Genomic DNA, 16,183 nt, shown 5'->3' on the forward strand with positions numbered 1-16,183 from the left:
GTAGCCTAGGAGCTGCGCCCCCAGCGTCCCCCAGTAGACCTACTGGTCAGGATGGTCCTCCGCTTGCACTGCTCCTCCACGCCGCCTTGCTTCTTCCCCGACACGGTGAAGGGCATCTCGAACACGAAGCGGCGGATGTTGTGGCTCCTCTCGAAGTCCGTCCGGCGGTCGGCCAGCTCCTTCTCCTCCAGGAAGGGGCTCACGTGGGTCACCTGGATGTAGGCGAACTTGGAGTCCAGGTCTTTGGGGTTGATCTGGGATTAGAGCAGGGAAGACGGATACGTATGAGTCAGAAGTGGTCTCTGGATTTATTCATGGTGACATATTTGAAGTGATGATACGTGAGGAGAGACGCCCTCACCCTCCCCGAGTCCTGAATCATTTTCACGTTCTCCTGTCCAAACTTCTCAGCGTACAGCTTCAGCAGCCTCATGGAGACCTCCGACAGAGGAGTGAACTTGGGTTCTTTGTAAATGTACTCCTTGCCGTCTTCGTCCTCAAAGAATCCCTACGAACAGGTGACACAAAACAACAGTCAGGAAGGGAAAATGTCTTTCGAATGATAGAGAATCGACCCAATCACAAAAAAAATCAAAGAAATTCGGACAGCGATTCCTTTTGAAGATCACATGAAAATCAAACTGAAAATGTCAGTGAGACAGAGTTAATTAAAAAATGCATACAAATTTACGACAGAATGACAAATGAGAAAGAGACAATTGGACCGTGATAGCAATTTTTACAGACAGGATATTCACTTGCTCAACAAATGACACAAAAAGATCTCCTAGTGAATCATCAATGTCGAATTCAACATCACTCCCTCTTGGGTAACTTGATGTTAATCTGGCAGGCTTATCAATGCTAACATGTCTGGGCCTGAACACGAAGCCTGAAGCACGCTACAAGAAATCACTTTATTTATGATCCAAGCTAACAGAACAGAAGGACAGAATCACTTGTCCTGTTTTATTCACAAGTTTAACAGCCGAAACGATGGAAGCAAGATACGCTGTGAATGCTATTTTAGGTCGTTTCATTTTTACTAAATGGACGCTCATTTAGATTAAATCAATCCTGTGTGAATCATTAACTCCCTCTAAACAGATGCATGAAGAAAGATGGATCCCTCCCAAAAGTTCAGTAATCATTTCCAGCTCTGATTAGGAGACAGAGGTGGAGTTAAGGTAGACATATCTCTACAGCAGAGGGGCAATATCATCGACTTAATCCGCAGGGAGGAACACACAACAATTCACGCCATTTCAACTGAAAGTCTGTCTTCCCCATGGATTTACCTCAGAGTATGAGTCAGTAAACTGGTACTGCTATGGAGTTGTAGAGGACAACGACAACAATGACAACAACAACAGAACAAGACAAATCATATCAAAATTATTCCATTTGCTTCTACGCTACCATAACCCATTCAACGGGGAAACAGAGAATCCACACTTTAACACCTCCATCCTAGGTATTTGCACACCGCCCCAACGCCAATGATGGAACGTTAGCTGAAGTTGGCTAATGGTCTTAGACAACAACCAGGGACGGCAGTGGGGGCAGTGGGCAGACACCGTCAGAAGAGCACCTCAGAACACGGCCCTGGAGAGAATTAGGGAATTAGCTTCTACCAAAACACACGGTTAGGTTACACAACCACACCCAGCTACCACGCTGCCTGAATCGCCAGCGGTACTTCTTCTTCTTTTTAAGATGTTACGGCTCACTCAGGCAGGGGCGTAGCCAGGGGGGTGGGGGGCACCTGATTGTTTTATTTGATTTTTTCAGACTCGGGGGTGAGGGTGGGTGGGGGGGGGGTGGCCACGCCCCTGCACTGGGGTTAATGAAGACATTAAAACATTGACCGTTGAAAAGGACGACCAGCGAAGAGCATGCACGGTGGACACAGTAGAGTAGCGTAGCCGAGCGCTACGGCTAACGGTTTGGAAGCAACACAGGACGGGAGAGTGACGAACAGCAGAGGACAGAGGCACCACCACAGCACACAGAGACGTTAAGCCGCTCCCTCCCACCAGAGGCTACAGCACAACTTACCGCCGCCTTCAACCGGGACCGGACAAAATAGAAGAGGGGGATTAGTGGGGGAGCACAACCAGCCACTAGCTGCGGTCGTGCTAAAAAAATACAGAACCATTAGCTCCTCCCACGCTGGGCTGGTTATTAATAACGCAGCTTCCTCCTCTTCAGAACAAACTCTGGTTAAACTCAACGCACCGTGGTCACATCAAACACGGACGGAGCGCTGTCCAGTCTTAATGTTTAAAGGGGACATGTTACACCACCAGGTGCGAGTGTGATTTGCCATTACGAGCCGTTTGGAAAGTGTGCAGCTTCTGACATCACAGGTGGGCGTGTCCGCCTAGATGTGTGCTGGGTAGATCAGTCTGCCAGCCTACCCAGTGGACTGTAGTAAAACGTTGCTCATCTATCCGTCATACATCTAGGTGGACACGCCCACCTTTTTAAAAACGGTAGATTTTCCAACCGGCTTGTGACGGCTAATCACACTGACGCCTGGTGGCGTAATAGGTCCCCTTTAAGTTGTGTCTTAGAAGACTATCTCAGGGCGCAGGACAGCCAACGGGGTCGTCTCCCTCTCCGTGTGACACTCACCTGGCCGAAGAAGGCCACTCTGAAGTAGGTTCCCAGCAGCCGCTTCCCCGTGTGCATGACCTCCGTGACCTTGCTGTACGCGCGATGCAGCGTGTCGTACAGATGGGCCAGTTTCTGCAACACACACACACACACACACACAAGCAAGGACACACGTGCACACACACGCGCGCATGAGCACACACACGCACAAGCACACATACACACAAACATATAAGAAAGCACACACACACGCACACACAAGCACGCACACACACACACGCACACAAACGTGCACACACAAGCAAGCAAAAACACACAGACACACAAGAAAGCACACACACACACACACACACACAGGCATATGAGCAAAGATACACACACACACACACACACACACACACACACACACACACACACACACACACACACACACACACACACACACACACACACACACACACACACACACACACACACACACACACACACATCCTCAATTAGCTTCTCTATGCACCGGTTGCAGGGGGCCGTGAGGATCCGCTCCTGTGTCTCGGCGGAGTGCTGCTGAGCGGCTTCCTGTAGAGGCTGATTACCTCAAAGTCCCGGCGCTTCTCATAGATGGGGATGATCAGCTTGTAGATGTCAGAGATGAGCTCGTAGCGCTCCGCTTTCCACAGTCCATCCGCACACTCCTCCAGCAGCTCCATCAGAACGTCCTGCCGGGCCACACAGGGACGCCATTACCATCCATTATGCAGCTCAGCCTCATGAACACACTGACAATATGGAGAACCTCACCTCTAGAACAACAACATTATGGAGAACCTTACCGCTGGAACAACAACATTATGGAGAACCTCGACGCTAGAACAACAACATTATGGAGAACCTCACCTCTAAAACAACAACATTATGGAGAACCTCGACGCTAGAACAACAACATTATGGAGAACCTTGACGCCAGAGCAACAACATTATGGAGAACCTCCAGCTTCAACAACACACTGACATTGAAAGGCGAAGCATGGAGAGCAGTTAATAGTATACGTTTATGATTGACTCACATAAAACGTAGAAATGTCCTAAATCATGCATTACATCTATTATTAACAGTTGAATACCCGGCAGCAGCACTAGAGTTTTGTAGCTACATTACGTGGACATTCTTTGGCACAATACTGGACTAAATATTTTAGGTCTCAGCTGGGGATTCAGGGGGCAGATGGAGACGCCGTACTGCAGTTGGCAGCTCTCCCAACGCGGCTCCGTAAGTGAAAAGCCCCGGCTCCCAGACAGACAGCCAACCAGGGCTTCGTTAATAATTGAGTGACATAGTCGCAGCGGATCAGCGGGCCAGAAGACATGAAGGCGCTTCCTTCACGGGCCGCGCCTGCGTAACCCGAACACAATCACGGGGTATCGTCTTCATATCCACAGCCCCCCCCCCCCCCCCCCTCGTCACATCCGTCCCTCGAACCTCGTTGAAGTGCACGTCCTGCATGCCCACGTCCTCCATCATGGAGGCCTCCTCGTCGATGTTGGGCGTGACCACGCGGAACGCCGTGCAGCCTTGTTTGAACATCCCTGGGGGGGAGGGGGGGGAGAGACGCGTCATTCATCGCCCAAGACTCGCCCTCACCTCAGCTCGATGACTACACAGCCATCCTCGCCGGCCCACAGCCCAGAGTCTGAAGTACCACGGGCTCTATCCAGACCCCCGTACTACGGTTATCATCTCCACGTGGCCGTGCACCGGAGAGGAAGAGGCTGAGCACATCGCTCCGTCAGCGGGCGGTGCGTAAGGGGTACTTATATTAGTGGAGGGATCACAGCACCTTTTCTCCTGAGGTATTCTGCTACCAGCGCCGCGACGTGGACGTAGCACATGGCCGCCTGCGGATCAGAACACAAACGTGAGTCGGTGGGACACGGCGGCGTGCAGCACAGCACGCCACCAGAGGGCCGAGGGGTCCCAGGCAACGCAGCACATGGTTGATATAATGCTGCTATTTATCCCAGGGGCCTACCGGTGGATTCACCCACAGGACATTACAGACAGGGGGGTAGGCGTCTCACTCGAGGGTGGCTGCAGGTTAGGCTGTGAACCCCAAACCTTTGGCTGCAATCACACCTAACCCTACCACCTTAAACCTTAAACCTCACCCTTTAATATCAATAACCCTATGACTAACCTATGACTAACCTATGACTAACCTATTAATAACCCATTACTAACCCATTAATAACCTATCACTAACCTATCACTAACCTATCACTAACCTATTAATAACCTATTACTAACCTATCACTAACCTATCACTAACCTATCACTAACCTATCACTAACCTATTACTAACCTATTACTAACCTATTACTAACCTATTACTAACCTATTACTGCACCTACTACTACCACAGCTGCTGCCACTACCTGCTATTACTACATCTACTTCTGCTTTTACTAATACAACTATCAGTACTACTACTACCACTACCCCTACTACTACCACAGCTACTCCTCCGGCCCACCTCGGACAGGTCCCCGTTCTTGACGTGGATGCGGGCCATGCTGTCCAGCCAGGTCTTGCGGAGCTCGGGCGTGGAGGCGTAGGACTTGGCCAGGCTGTACTGCAGGTCCACCAGCATCTCGGGGTCCCTCTCGTGCTCCTTCATCTGCGCCGTGGCCATCAGCACCGTGCGGATCCGCTTGGTCAGGTCCTTGACGTCCGACGGGAACGCCGTGTTCTGGGGACGACGCAGGGGGGGGGCACGACGTCTTATGAGGATCCAGACTCCCAGGTTGAGTGGCAATTTGAGAATTCCAATTTTCCAATTTTGGGAATTTTAATTCTTTTTTTTTAATTGAAATTAAACTGGATTTATTTTTATTAAAGCGTTCAGCGTCTTCATCATGGGCTTCAAGGTAACATGTGCTCACATGCATGCACTTACACACTCACACACACGCACTCCGGCAAGCACGGACTTACACACTTACACACGCAGGCCTGCACGCACACTTACACACACATGCAGGCCACACGCACACACACTCAAACAGGCACGCACTTACAAACACCCACACACGCACATGTTCACCCACATGTTCAAGGGGGAGGGATATACTTTGTTCGTTTTATAATACACATTCCCTAAAATAAATAAATAACATAAATGTGAATTTGCAAGTTTCTTTCACTGCAGCTACCGCCTTTTCCTAGTGCAGCACAGCACGACATAATAACATGTTAATAACATGTTAATAACAGGTTAATAACATGTTAATAACATGCTGCGTGGGGCAGACCTTGATGGTGCGGTCGCTGTTGGCACAGTTGTTGATGATGGACAGGGACTGCTGGAAGCGGGTTCCTCCGATGCCGATGACGTCAGCGATCAGCTGACTGACAGCGATCACCACCTGGGGGCGGGGCCAAAGGGGACGGGGTCATGCTTCTGGACAGTTTGGTCAATGATATATATATATATTTTTTTATACAGTCAATATGTATTACGTTTATATTATTGTTGAGCCTGGTAGTGTCAGAGGTAGCTAAAGTGCTACCGTGCCTACTAGCTAACCTACTAGCGTACCTGGAGGTAGCTAACCTACTAGCGTACCTGGAGGTAGCTAACCTACTAGCGTACCTGGAGGTAGATAACCTACTAGCGTACCTGGCGGTAGCTAACCTACTAGCGTACCTGGCGGTAGCTAACCTACTAGCATACCTGGAGGTAGCTACCCTACTAGCGTACCTGGAGATAGCTACCCTACTAGCGTACCTGGCGGTAGCTAACCTACTAGCGTACCTGGAGGTGCGTGCGGACGAAGGACTTGCGGCCCGTGTAGTCGAAGTTGCTCTTCATCAGGAAGTAGAGCAGGTGCGCCGCGTCGCTGCGGATGGAGCTCAGCTTGGAGTTGCAGCACTTCAGGATCTCGTAGCAGAACGACGCACACATGTCGGCCCGGCCCTCGAAGAACGTACACGGGAACTGGAGGGAGACACGCAAACAGACAGACAGGTGAGGCGGAGAGACAGGAGGACAGACAGGTGGAGAGAGGTAGACAGACAGGCGGACAGACAGGTAGACAGACAGGTAGACAGACAGGCGGACAGACAGGTAGACAGACAGGTAGACAGACAGGTAGATAGACAGGAGGACAGACAGGAGGACAGACAAGTGGATAGGCAGGTGAAGAGACAAGATTGTAAGTTGGTGTCGCGAATAAAGCACAAAGGCCGAATAAAAGGACGAGATCTCTTGCGATAAGGACACACATTACTATACTGGTAAGCATCTTACCTTGTAGATGAAGGTTCGCAGGGAGGTGAACACCTGCTTCAGGGCCGTCTCTGATTGGTTGATCTGCAGGAAGCAGAGGTGGACCTCGAACACCTTCTTCATCAGGGGGTTGTGGCCGTGGTCACTGCACAGCTGGGTCTGGGGGGAGAGACGCAGGATGGAAATAAGACTGCTGTCAATAACAGAAACTAGGGGAAACACACGATAATGCCATACACTTACAATAAATATAATTCGTTATAATGAACTGCTGAGTTTATAAAAGTATGCCACAAACTCTTACACTATATGCTCAATATATTATTTGATAATTTACATAAAAATAATGATGGAATGTGTGTGTGTGTGTGTGTGCCTGCGTCTGTGTGCGCGTTTGTATGTGTGTGTGCGTTTGAGTGAGAGTGAATGTGTGTGTGTGGGTGTGTGTGCGCAGTGTGCGCGTGCGTACACTGCGCGTGCGCGTGTGTTACCTTGAAGCCCATGATGAAGATACTGAGGGTGTCCAGGACGGTCAGACACACCTCCGTGGCGATGTTGGCCTCCAGCAGAGACTGGCTCGTCACGTCAGCCTCCGAGTGGCTGTAGGCTGCAGGGAAACACACACAGACACACACTGCATCGCAACCGAGACTCCTGATAACACAGTGTGTACAAACATACACCGGGCCAAGAGAAGAGGCGAATTAGTGTTAAAGGAATGGAGAAAAAGGGTGTGAATTCAATGGACTGGAGAGATTACATTTCAATCCAAATGAAAATGAAAACATGTTGAATAAAAATTTATTCTACCGCATATCAGAGGATGACAGTTGTCTGGTTATCTAGTGAAGCACATTTATCGTCACGTTACGGTTGTTAGCTGTGGTTAGCAGTTGGCTAACAGAATGATGGAAGCAGCATCACATCTAGCAGCAAATATGGAAGAGTACTCCAAGGCACATGGTTTACTCAAACATAAGGGTGGAATTAAGTCTTTGATACGTTCTGAATTAAGTTCAAACGAGAGGTTAAGCCGGCTTAGTGAGAGAGGCAGAGGAACTGGAGGTATTCCCGATGTATTTTCCATGAGAAAAGCGTCTGAACACAAAGTCAGATCAACGACCGTCTGTACAGCGCCTGGTGGAGCCGGCACGTTCTTACCATGGTCTACAGATAATCCCAGAACACTTGAAATCTTTCTTACACTGAAAGCACAAAGAGATTAACTTCATTAAGCAGCAGTGGTTCACAGGCGCTCCACCGTGGCGCTAGAGGCCCTAAGGTCGGCCCCGACTGAAGGAGACGGCTCCTCGGGCTCAGGGTCGCTCTGTTTCTGGGGCACGGCTCTGAGGTCACGCTGGGGGCTGAGGTGAGGACATGGAGACCCGGAGGGGGGTCAGGGAGGATGAGGTCAACGTGAGAGAGAGAGAGAGAGAGAGAGAGAGAGAGAGAGAGAGAGAGAGAGAGAGAGCGACAGAGAGAGAGAGAGAGAGAGAGAGAGCGACAGAGAGAGAGAGAGCGACAGAGAGAGGGAGAGAGAGAGAGAGAGAGAGAGAGAGGTAGAGGGAGAGAGAGGTAGAGGGAGAGAGAGAGAGAGAGAGAGAGAGAGAGAGAGAGAGAGAGAGAGGGCGAGAGCGAGAGCGAGAGAGAGAGCGCGCGATGGGCAAGAGGCGATGAGGATGACGAGGATGATGCGGATGAGGTTGATGATGACGACGTCGATGAGGATGAAGATGATATGAATGGGTGGATGGAGGGTGTCTTTCTGCGGTTAGACGCGTGTTACAGGAGGGATGGAAGGCGACTTACTGTGGTTAAAGGTGTGAGAGTTATCCAGGCTGCTGAGCTGCTGTAAGCGGGCATGCATCATCCCCGCCCTGCTGCGGGACACGGGCAGAGTCTGAGCCTTCCGCTCGTGAGCAACGGGTCCCGCCCCCCCATCCTGGTTCCTGACGTGGAAACAGGAAACAGGAAACGGTCAGAGGAGTGGGAGGGGGGAGCAGCCGGGCTTGGCTTCATCATGCGGGGGGGGGGGAGCTAAATCTTCCCGCAGAAACCCCACACGGGACAAAAATATATCTAATGGGGAAGCAGTTTGAATAAAATAAAATCTTTATCCTTAGAGATAACATTGATAGAAAACTCTATATAATTACATATCAGAATGATATAGGTACAATTATATTTAACAATATTTACAATTCATAAAGTGTGTTTGAGTATTATACTGAAATAGTAAAAGTAGTCCTAGATATGGTAGAGTTAGCCTCTAGGATTCTGTGTGTACGTCAACACCCATACTAAAAGGTTCAGCCCAACATTACACAAGACATGTTTGCGCATTTCTGGACAAACATGACAGCTAGTCTCCGAGCATCGTGGGAACCCCTCAAGGCTCTGATAGACGAGGTGACACGGTGAACCCCTCAAGGCTGATAGACGGGGTGACACGGTGAACCCCTCAAGGCTGATAGACGGGGTGACACGGTGAACCCCCCAAGGCTCTGATAGACGGGGTGACAGGGGGAGCAGCATGCGGGTTGAACCAGATAAGAGCCACGGCCATATCAGCAGAGACAGGCGGCCCAGGCCTCCGAAACAGGGCAAGCCATGCAACGCTCACAGCAACACACTCCAACACACACACCTCACAGCAACACACTCCAACACACACACACCTCACAGCAACACACTCCAACACACACACCACACCTCACAGCAACACACTCCAATACACACACACACACACACACCTCACAGCAACACACTCCAATACACACACACACACACACCTCACAGCAACACACTCCAACACACACCACACCTCACAGCAACACACTCCAACACACACACCACACCTCACAGCAACACACTCCAACACACACACCACACCTCACAGCAACACACTCCAACACACACACCACACCTCACAGCAACACACTCCAACACACACACCACACCTCACAGCAACACACTCCAACACACATCACACATCACACCTCACAGCAACACACTCCAACACACACACACCTCAAAGCAACACACGTCACACTTCACAGCGTCACCGCACGGCAACACACTTCAACACACACACACCTCACAGCGTCACGGCACGGCAACACACTCCAACACACTCCGACACACTCCGACACACTCCGACACACACGCAGGTCACAGCATCACGGCACGGCAACAGAAGAAGGCATGCGCTAGTGGAGAGTCGGCCGTTCCAGACGCTAGTCTTACCCCAGAAGGAGGGGGGCAGGGCCCGCCCTTAGCTCAACATGTTACAACTTGCCAGCAGTTAGGGTGAATAGAGATGGAGAGAGGGGTGGGAGGGTTAGAGAGAGTGGACACCCCCCAAAGCCCTCAGCGGGGGGGGACCCCAGAGTGTGGGGCAGAGACGGCATAGTGCACTGGGGGCGGATTTACAATAGAGACGCTACCGCTAACGGCTAGCATGGTTTACATACACACATGATGACACAGGGAGCATTTCTTTAAACGGTTACACATTAAGCACACACACATTAGACTTTACTTTCTATACTGGAAGAATAAGAGACTATAATTGCAAGCACGATGTAACATCAGATGTATAATCAGAAGGATATTTCCATAAATTCATTCTTGATACTTTTCAGATTCTATTATCTTTATAATGTAAATGTATATGTTTTGCCATAACATTACCATATATCAGTAATCAATAAAGGCATCAGATTGAGGCTGCGCGGACGTTACCTGGCGATGTATCTCTTCCCCATGTATCTGAACTGATGGAGGCAAACTCTAAGGGAAACAAAGAAGAAAACACACGTTTTAATACACCTCAACAGACCTCGCGACCTGGCATGTTACCACAATCATTCACAGTAAGAACCGAAGTCTCCCTTACTCGACGAGAGTGAAAAAGTCCATCAACTCGACCGCCGAGGCCTTGCTCCAGTAGGTGAACAGAGCATCTGAAACGGGAAGAACGGATTGATTATTTGATTTTCGGATTCACCGCGCTTTCAGTCGGTGGAACTTTTTCACCTGGTGGCCATCTTGGATCCAAGATGGCCGCCAGGTGAACAAGTTCCCCAAACTCCATCCGTATGGATCCAAGATGGCCGCCGGGTGAACAAGTTCCCCAAACTCCATCCGTTTGGAACCAAGATGGCCGCCGGGCGAACACAAGACCCCTTCAAGACTGAATCGGAGAGAGAGGGTTCCTCCTACCTTCGGACATGCTCTTGAGGACATGGAGGAAGCACATGAGGAGGTTCTTGATCTCCGCCTGCTCCAGCTTGTCACTGCGAAGCAGGCAGCTGCCCAGGGTGGAGGCCGGCTGGTTCTGGGCGGACGGAGACATCGGACATCAGTCAGAGAGGGTGGAGGAACAACGACAACACAGTTCACATCGGCAGGAGACTCTGCCAGAGTTACGAGTGGAAGAATGATTTCACTAAAGCTGTTTAAATTGGGAGATCAGATCAACGTATTGAAGTCCTCCCAAAGTTTTAATTTGTAAGAGAGGTTTTTATTAAGAATCAGTAAATTATGCATTATCATTGAATCATTTGCCACCTAAGGGGGGGCGAAAATGTAAAGCTACAATCTGATTAAAACATCCATGGATGATCCGGCTCACCACAGTGCAATGATTTGGTCATGGAACTGAACAAACCGATCATAATGTGTTCAACTTCAGGACCAAGAGCACCGCCGGATGAGACGGAGGGCAGTCCACGAGCGTCCAGCGGAGACACCGAGAGAGGAGATCACATCACAACGCTTCAGAACCTGACGTCAGCAGCTCTATCCATCTACCGGTGGCACGTCAGCGCAGAGCACAACGTTTACAACGCCGGGCCCGGGATCTGACCTCCGCGGGCGCTACCCCAGAGTCAGGCCTACAGCGGGGCGCTACGCAAGGAGAAGAGGCTTTAAATGAGAGGTCTAGAAGTGGTCTACCATCGGTCCAAAGCAATCAGAGGAGAGCCAGCAGGCAGCAGCAGCTCTACCACAGGGGGAGGGGGGACGGGGGGGGGGGGACGAAGTGCGTTTGTTTGCCAGCGGTCTAGACGAGGTAACCCACTGGAGATGACTTCATGGAAACCATGAGCAGAGAGAGGGCTGGCCTTCATGCGGCTGCGGCCCACGCTGGATTCTGATTGGCCGCAGTGTGACGCTGCTATGGCGAAAAGCAAACATTCCGATTTAGAATGATGCCGTCATGGATGTTAAATGTATTTATGGATGCATTTTATTGCTTCCACTCTTTATTTGCAAAGGAAAATCTGCAAAAATCGACAATCTGAGTGTCACAAAGGACCTCGAAAGGTCCGCCCAAGACCAAAACCAAAGTAATAACCACACAATTAAGGGTACTTAAGGATACTTAAGGGTACTTAACCCATCTCTCTGATCCTGCCCCTCCCTACTCTCTCCAAACCAGCCTTATTCCACCCTTAATAAAGTGAATATATCCTTATCCCTGCGGTCGCTCTCAGACCCGTCGTCCAGGTTTAGAACTCAACGTCACACGAGAGGAAGGGTTCAGAGAGTGCAGATAAATCCCTGTCAGTGTGCGTCCTAACGAGGACATCTGGGAGGCCAGATAGCCGCAGAACGGCCGATAAGGAGGCAGTTTGATTATACGACAGCAGCTCCAGCCAGTGGCACCGGATAAAACACACGACCCTGCCTGGAGATCATCTGGCAAAGAAAGGGCTCGAAAGCGAAAGGCAAACACAGAATTCCACACACACACACACACACAGGAACAAACACACACACACAGGAACAAACACACACACACACACAGACGCTGGGAGATTCCCAGCTGGGATTCAGTCATTCTCCCTCCTCGCTTCGGGGGAGAATTCTCCGAGAGTCGTTCCCTTCGCTGAGGAAGAATGAGTGAGGCTGAAAACACTAAAAAAGAGACGGATGCGTCCTTTTTCAGGGCGGGGTCGGAGGGGGGGTATGGTTATACTTGAAGAGGAATGACGGGCGGGGGGGCGGGGCCCGCCAGCAGCCGGGGGGCCGACAGCATCGAGAAGTCCATGGTGATGCGTTTGGCGCGCTTGGCGAGCGCGATCTCCTCTGCGTCCGCGAGGAAGCGCAGGACATTGACAGAGTGGCGCCGTACAAACTCCCTCTGCCCGTGCCGGGGGGGGGGGGGGGGGGGTGAATGGTTAGGGTTACATTCAGAGTAACGTTCCTTCAGGCGCTCTCAGCCAATCGCCTAATGGCAGCATGTGTGATCACGTGTTCTTGTACTCGATGCCAACACAAGAAACACATTTTCCTGGGGGAGGCGTTGAACACGAGTTCATCAGTCGCAGCACAACGTTTGTATGGAGGATGCTTCGGTCCCCTGCTGGGCCTCACCTTGTCCAGGGAGCTGGCCTTGTCGTGGTGCTTCTCCGTCAGGCTGCTGCCGGAGTCGGTGCTGATGAGGGAGCCGCGCGAGTCGGCGTTGCGGACCAGGTTGATGTTGGGGGTGGAGGTGGTGTGAGGAGAGGCTGGGGGGAGAACAACGCCAGTGAGTAAACCTCCACCGTAGTGAAACTAGTCTGACTAAACCTCCACCTTAGTAACACTAGTGTGACTAAACCTCCACCTTAGTAACACTAGTCTGACTAAACCTCCACCTTAGTAACACTAGTGACCAAACCTCCACCGTAGTAACACTAGTTTGATTAAACCTCCACTTTAGTAACCCTAGTTTGACTAAACCTCCACCTTAGTAACACTAGTGACTAAACCTCCACCTTAGTAACACTAGTGACCAAACCTCCACCTTAGTAACACTAGTCTGACTAAACCTCCACCGTAGTAACACTAGTGTGACTAAACCTCCACCTTAGTAACACTAGTGACCAAACCTCCACCTTAGTAACACTAGTGACCAAACCCTCACCTTAGTAACACTAGTCTGACTAAACCTCCACCGTAGTAACACTAGTGACTAAACCTCCACGGTAGTAACACTAGTGTGACTAAACCCCTACCTTAGTAACACTAGTGACTAAACCTCCACCTTAGTAAAACTAGTTTGATTAAACCTCCACATTAGTAACACTAGTGTGACAAAATCAAAAGCCAAGAACAAAACAATTCAGTCACTTTATTTGCCTAGTGTGACTAAACCTCCAACATAGTGAGCTGGAGTGGTGGCATGACTAATTAATTTGCCCTGTCAATAAAGGCACAAACTCCAATAAAATGAAGTAAATAAAAATCGTCTAGATTTCTCCGTCCTCTGTTTAAACCCACCAGTGCCAGAGATGACTCCAAACACATCTTTGTGTAAACTGTTGTCCAGAAAAGTGCTGGACCTGGGAGGGGTCATCAGGGCATTGCCCGAAAGGTTATCGTCTCTGCCATTCTGAAACAAAAACAAGCAGAATCAAGGCCAAGAACGAAAACATTGTCACTTTATTCACCTGTAGGGTCGATGTACCACCACAAGATGGCGCCCTTACGTTGTTGGAATGGTTGACGCTGAATGGGGTGACTTCCTTCACGTTCAGTCTGTTGACGTTCTCTTGCAGCAGGCCAAACAAGGGCAGGTAGAGAGTGGCTAGTCTGGCTTGCTGACTCTATAAAAAAAAAACGAGAGGCTTTCATGTGCTGTAGGCAAGATTTAACAACAGTAATTAGAGTGTCATTTGCTGCAAAGGCTTTATCTATCCGTCAGCTTTTAGTGCGTGAAATGCTGTGATAATATCTGTTTCATGTTGATGCCTTCATCTCTTAGCAACAATTTCGAGTTTTTGGACCGCTCCAAGCACCTTTCTGACCAATCAAGGCATCTCTTCCCTGACAGGTTCAGGGAATCCATCTTGCATCTGTCATCACAGGTGTGTGATGCAACAGTGACGTTTTCTTTGGGGTTATTTAGTTTCAAAGACGTCCATTCATCTGCTGTCTCTCTTTACAACTGTCAACCTACCCTTCATGGTAAATGGACCCTCATTTTTGCAGCGCTTCTCTAACCAGTACTGCCAAACATTCACCCATTCGTGCACACATGAACACACCGATGGCGGTGTCAGCCACGCAGGGCGACAGCCGGCTCGTCAGGAGCAGTCAGGGTGAGTCGTCTCGCTCAGGGACGCCTCGACACTCAGCTAGGAGGAACCTGGGATCGAACTAGCAACCACTCGGTTACCAGCCGTCAGCTGAGCCACATACTAACCTTCCTCTACTGTCTCTATTTACAACTGTCCCACTGACCTACTGCAGCCTTAAAGGTCCCATGACATGCCACCAGGTGTTGGTGTGATTAGCCTTACAAGCCGTATTGAAAATCTGCCCCATATGACATCACTAGAATAGAATGTAGAATACGTTGCTCATCTATCCGTCATACATCTAGGTGGGCACGCCCACTTGTGATGTCATAAGGGGCAGATTTTCAAAACGGCTTGTAATGGCTAATCACACTCACACCTGGTGGCATGCCATGGGACCTTTAACTGAACCGTAACCTTGAGGGCTCATAGAACCCCGGGGGGGAGGCAGCGGGGGGGAGCCCCACCTTGTTGGTGTAGCGGTCGTCGAAGGTGTGCTTGATCATCAGGCTCTTGAGCACGTGGATGGAGATCCCCCGGATCTCCCGGAACTCCTGCAGGGCCCCGCCCACCTCCCGGAGGAGGAGCCCAACCAGGAAGTGGTTCCGGCAGAAGTCCTCCGTCAGGGAGTAGTCCAGCTGGAGGTCTGAGGGGCGGAGGAGGAACACAGCGCTGTTGAGAGGCGGTGCAGAGGAGGTGGAGCTCTCCAGAGGAGGAGGAGCTCTCCAGAGGAGGCGGAGCTCTCCAGAGGAGGGGGAGCTCTCCAGAGGAGGAGGAGCTTTCCAGAGGAGGAGGAGCTCTCCAGAGGAGGAGGAGCTCTCCAGAGGAGGCGGAGCTCTCCAGAGGAGGGGGAGCTCTCCAGAGGAGGAGGAGCTCTCCAGACGCTCAGGGAGAAGATGCAGTTAGAGGCGGAGATTAGTGTTGACGACAAACACAAGATGGCGGTGGTTAGAGCCGTCATGGAGAATGTGTTTGTTGGGGAGTGAACGCTACCCGGGTTAGTACGAGGGTAACTACGGGTTAAAACGTGTCAAAGAAGAAACACTGATTAGGATTCTTGGCTCTGATGATTTGTGCTTTAAGGAATATCGTTTTGATGCTTGAGTGAATGCAGTTCATAACGTCTTACACAAGTTAAAAACGTATCAATCAAATTACAGAAATCGATTTGCTCATGAGTGCTTTAAACAGTGTTTCAAACCAAACAGAAAT

The 16,183-nt window shown here is 50.3% G+C and overlaps 1 protein-coding gene across 7 annotated transcripts in view; it reads right to left on the reverse strand.

The window, feature by feature from the left end:
* LOC130373081 (dedicator of cytokinesis protein 9-like) overlaps window positions 1-16,183 on the reverse strand; it is a 94,360-nt gene that overhangs the window by 5,209 nt on the left and 72,968 nt on the right. For 4 of the 7 annotated variants that reach the window (XM_056579314.1, XM_056579313.1, XM_056579317.1 and 1 more), the window contains 19 exons: window positions 15,439-15,617; window positions 14,381-14,497; window positions 14,172-14,283; window positions 13,284-13,417; window positions 11,127-11,241; window positions 10,801-10,867; window positions 10,647-10,694; window positions 8,712-8,851; window positions 7,394-7,509; window positions 6,924-7,061; window positions 6,429-6,611; window positions 5,926-6,039; window positions 5,148-5,363; window positions 4,455-4,512; window positions 4,097-4,203; window positions 3,213-3,335; window positions 2,638-2,751; window positions 362-508; window positions 44-254 (listed from right to left, as the gene is read on the reverse strand). In XM_056579314.1, the coding sequence (XP_056435289.1) occupies window positions 44-254; window positions 362-508; window positions 2,638-2,751; window positions 3,213-3,335; window positions 4,097-4,203; window positions 4,455-4,512; window positions 5,148-5,363; window positions 5,926-6,039; window positions 6,429-6,611; window positions 6,924-7,061; window positions 7,394-7,509; window positions 8,712-8,851; window positions 10,647-10,694; window positions 10,801-10,867; window positions 11,127-11,241; window positions 13,284-13,417; window positions 14,172-14,283; window positions 14,381-14,497; window positions 15,439-15,617 (2,439 nt within the window). Of the gene's footprint in view, window positions 1-43; window positions 255-361; window positions 509-2,637; window positions 2,752-3,212; window positions 3,336-4,096; window positions 4,204-4,454; window positions 4,513-5,147; window positions 5,364-5,925; window positions 6,040-6,428; window positions 6,612-6,923; window positions 7,062-7,393; window positions 7,510-8,063; window positions 8,108-8,711; window positions 8,852-10,646; window positions 10,695-10,800; window positions 10,868-11,126; window positions 11,242-13,283; window positions 13,418-14,171; window positions 14,284-14,380; window positions 14,498-15,438; window positions 15,618-16,183 lie in introns of all 7 variants that reach the window. The other 3 variants (XM_056579319.1, XM_056579316.1, XM_056579318.1) reach the window with 1 other exon arrangement.

The sequence above is a fragment of the Gadus chalcogrammus genome, chromosome 20 (genome assembly GCF_026213295.1).
Source record: "Gadus chalcogrammus isolate NIFS_2021 chromosome 20, NIFS_Gcha_1.0, whole genome shotgun sequence".
Classification (NCBI taxonomy): Eukaryota; Metazoa; Chordata; class Actinopteri; order Gadiformes; family Gadidae; genus Gadus; species Gadus chalcogrammus.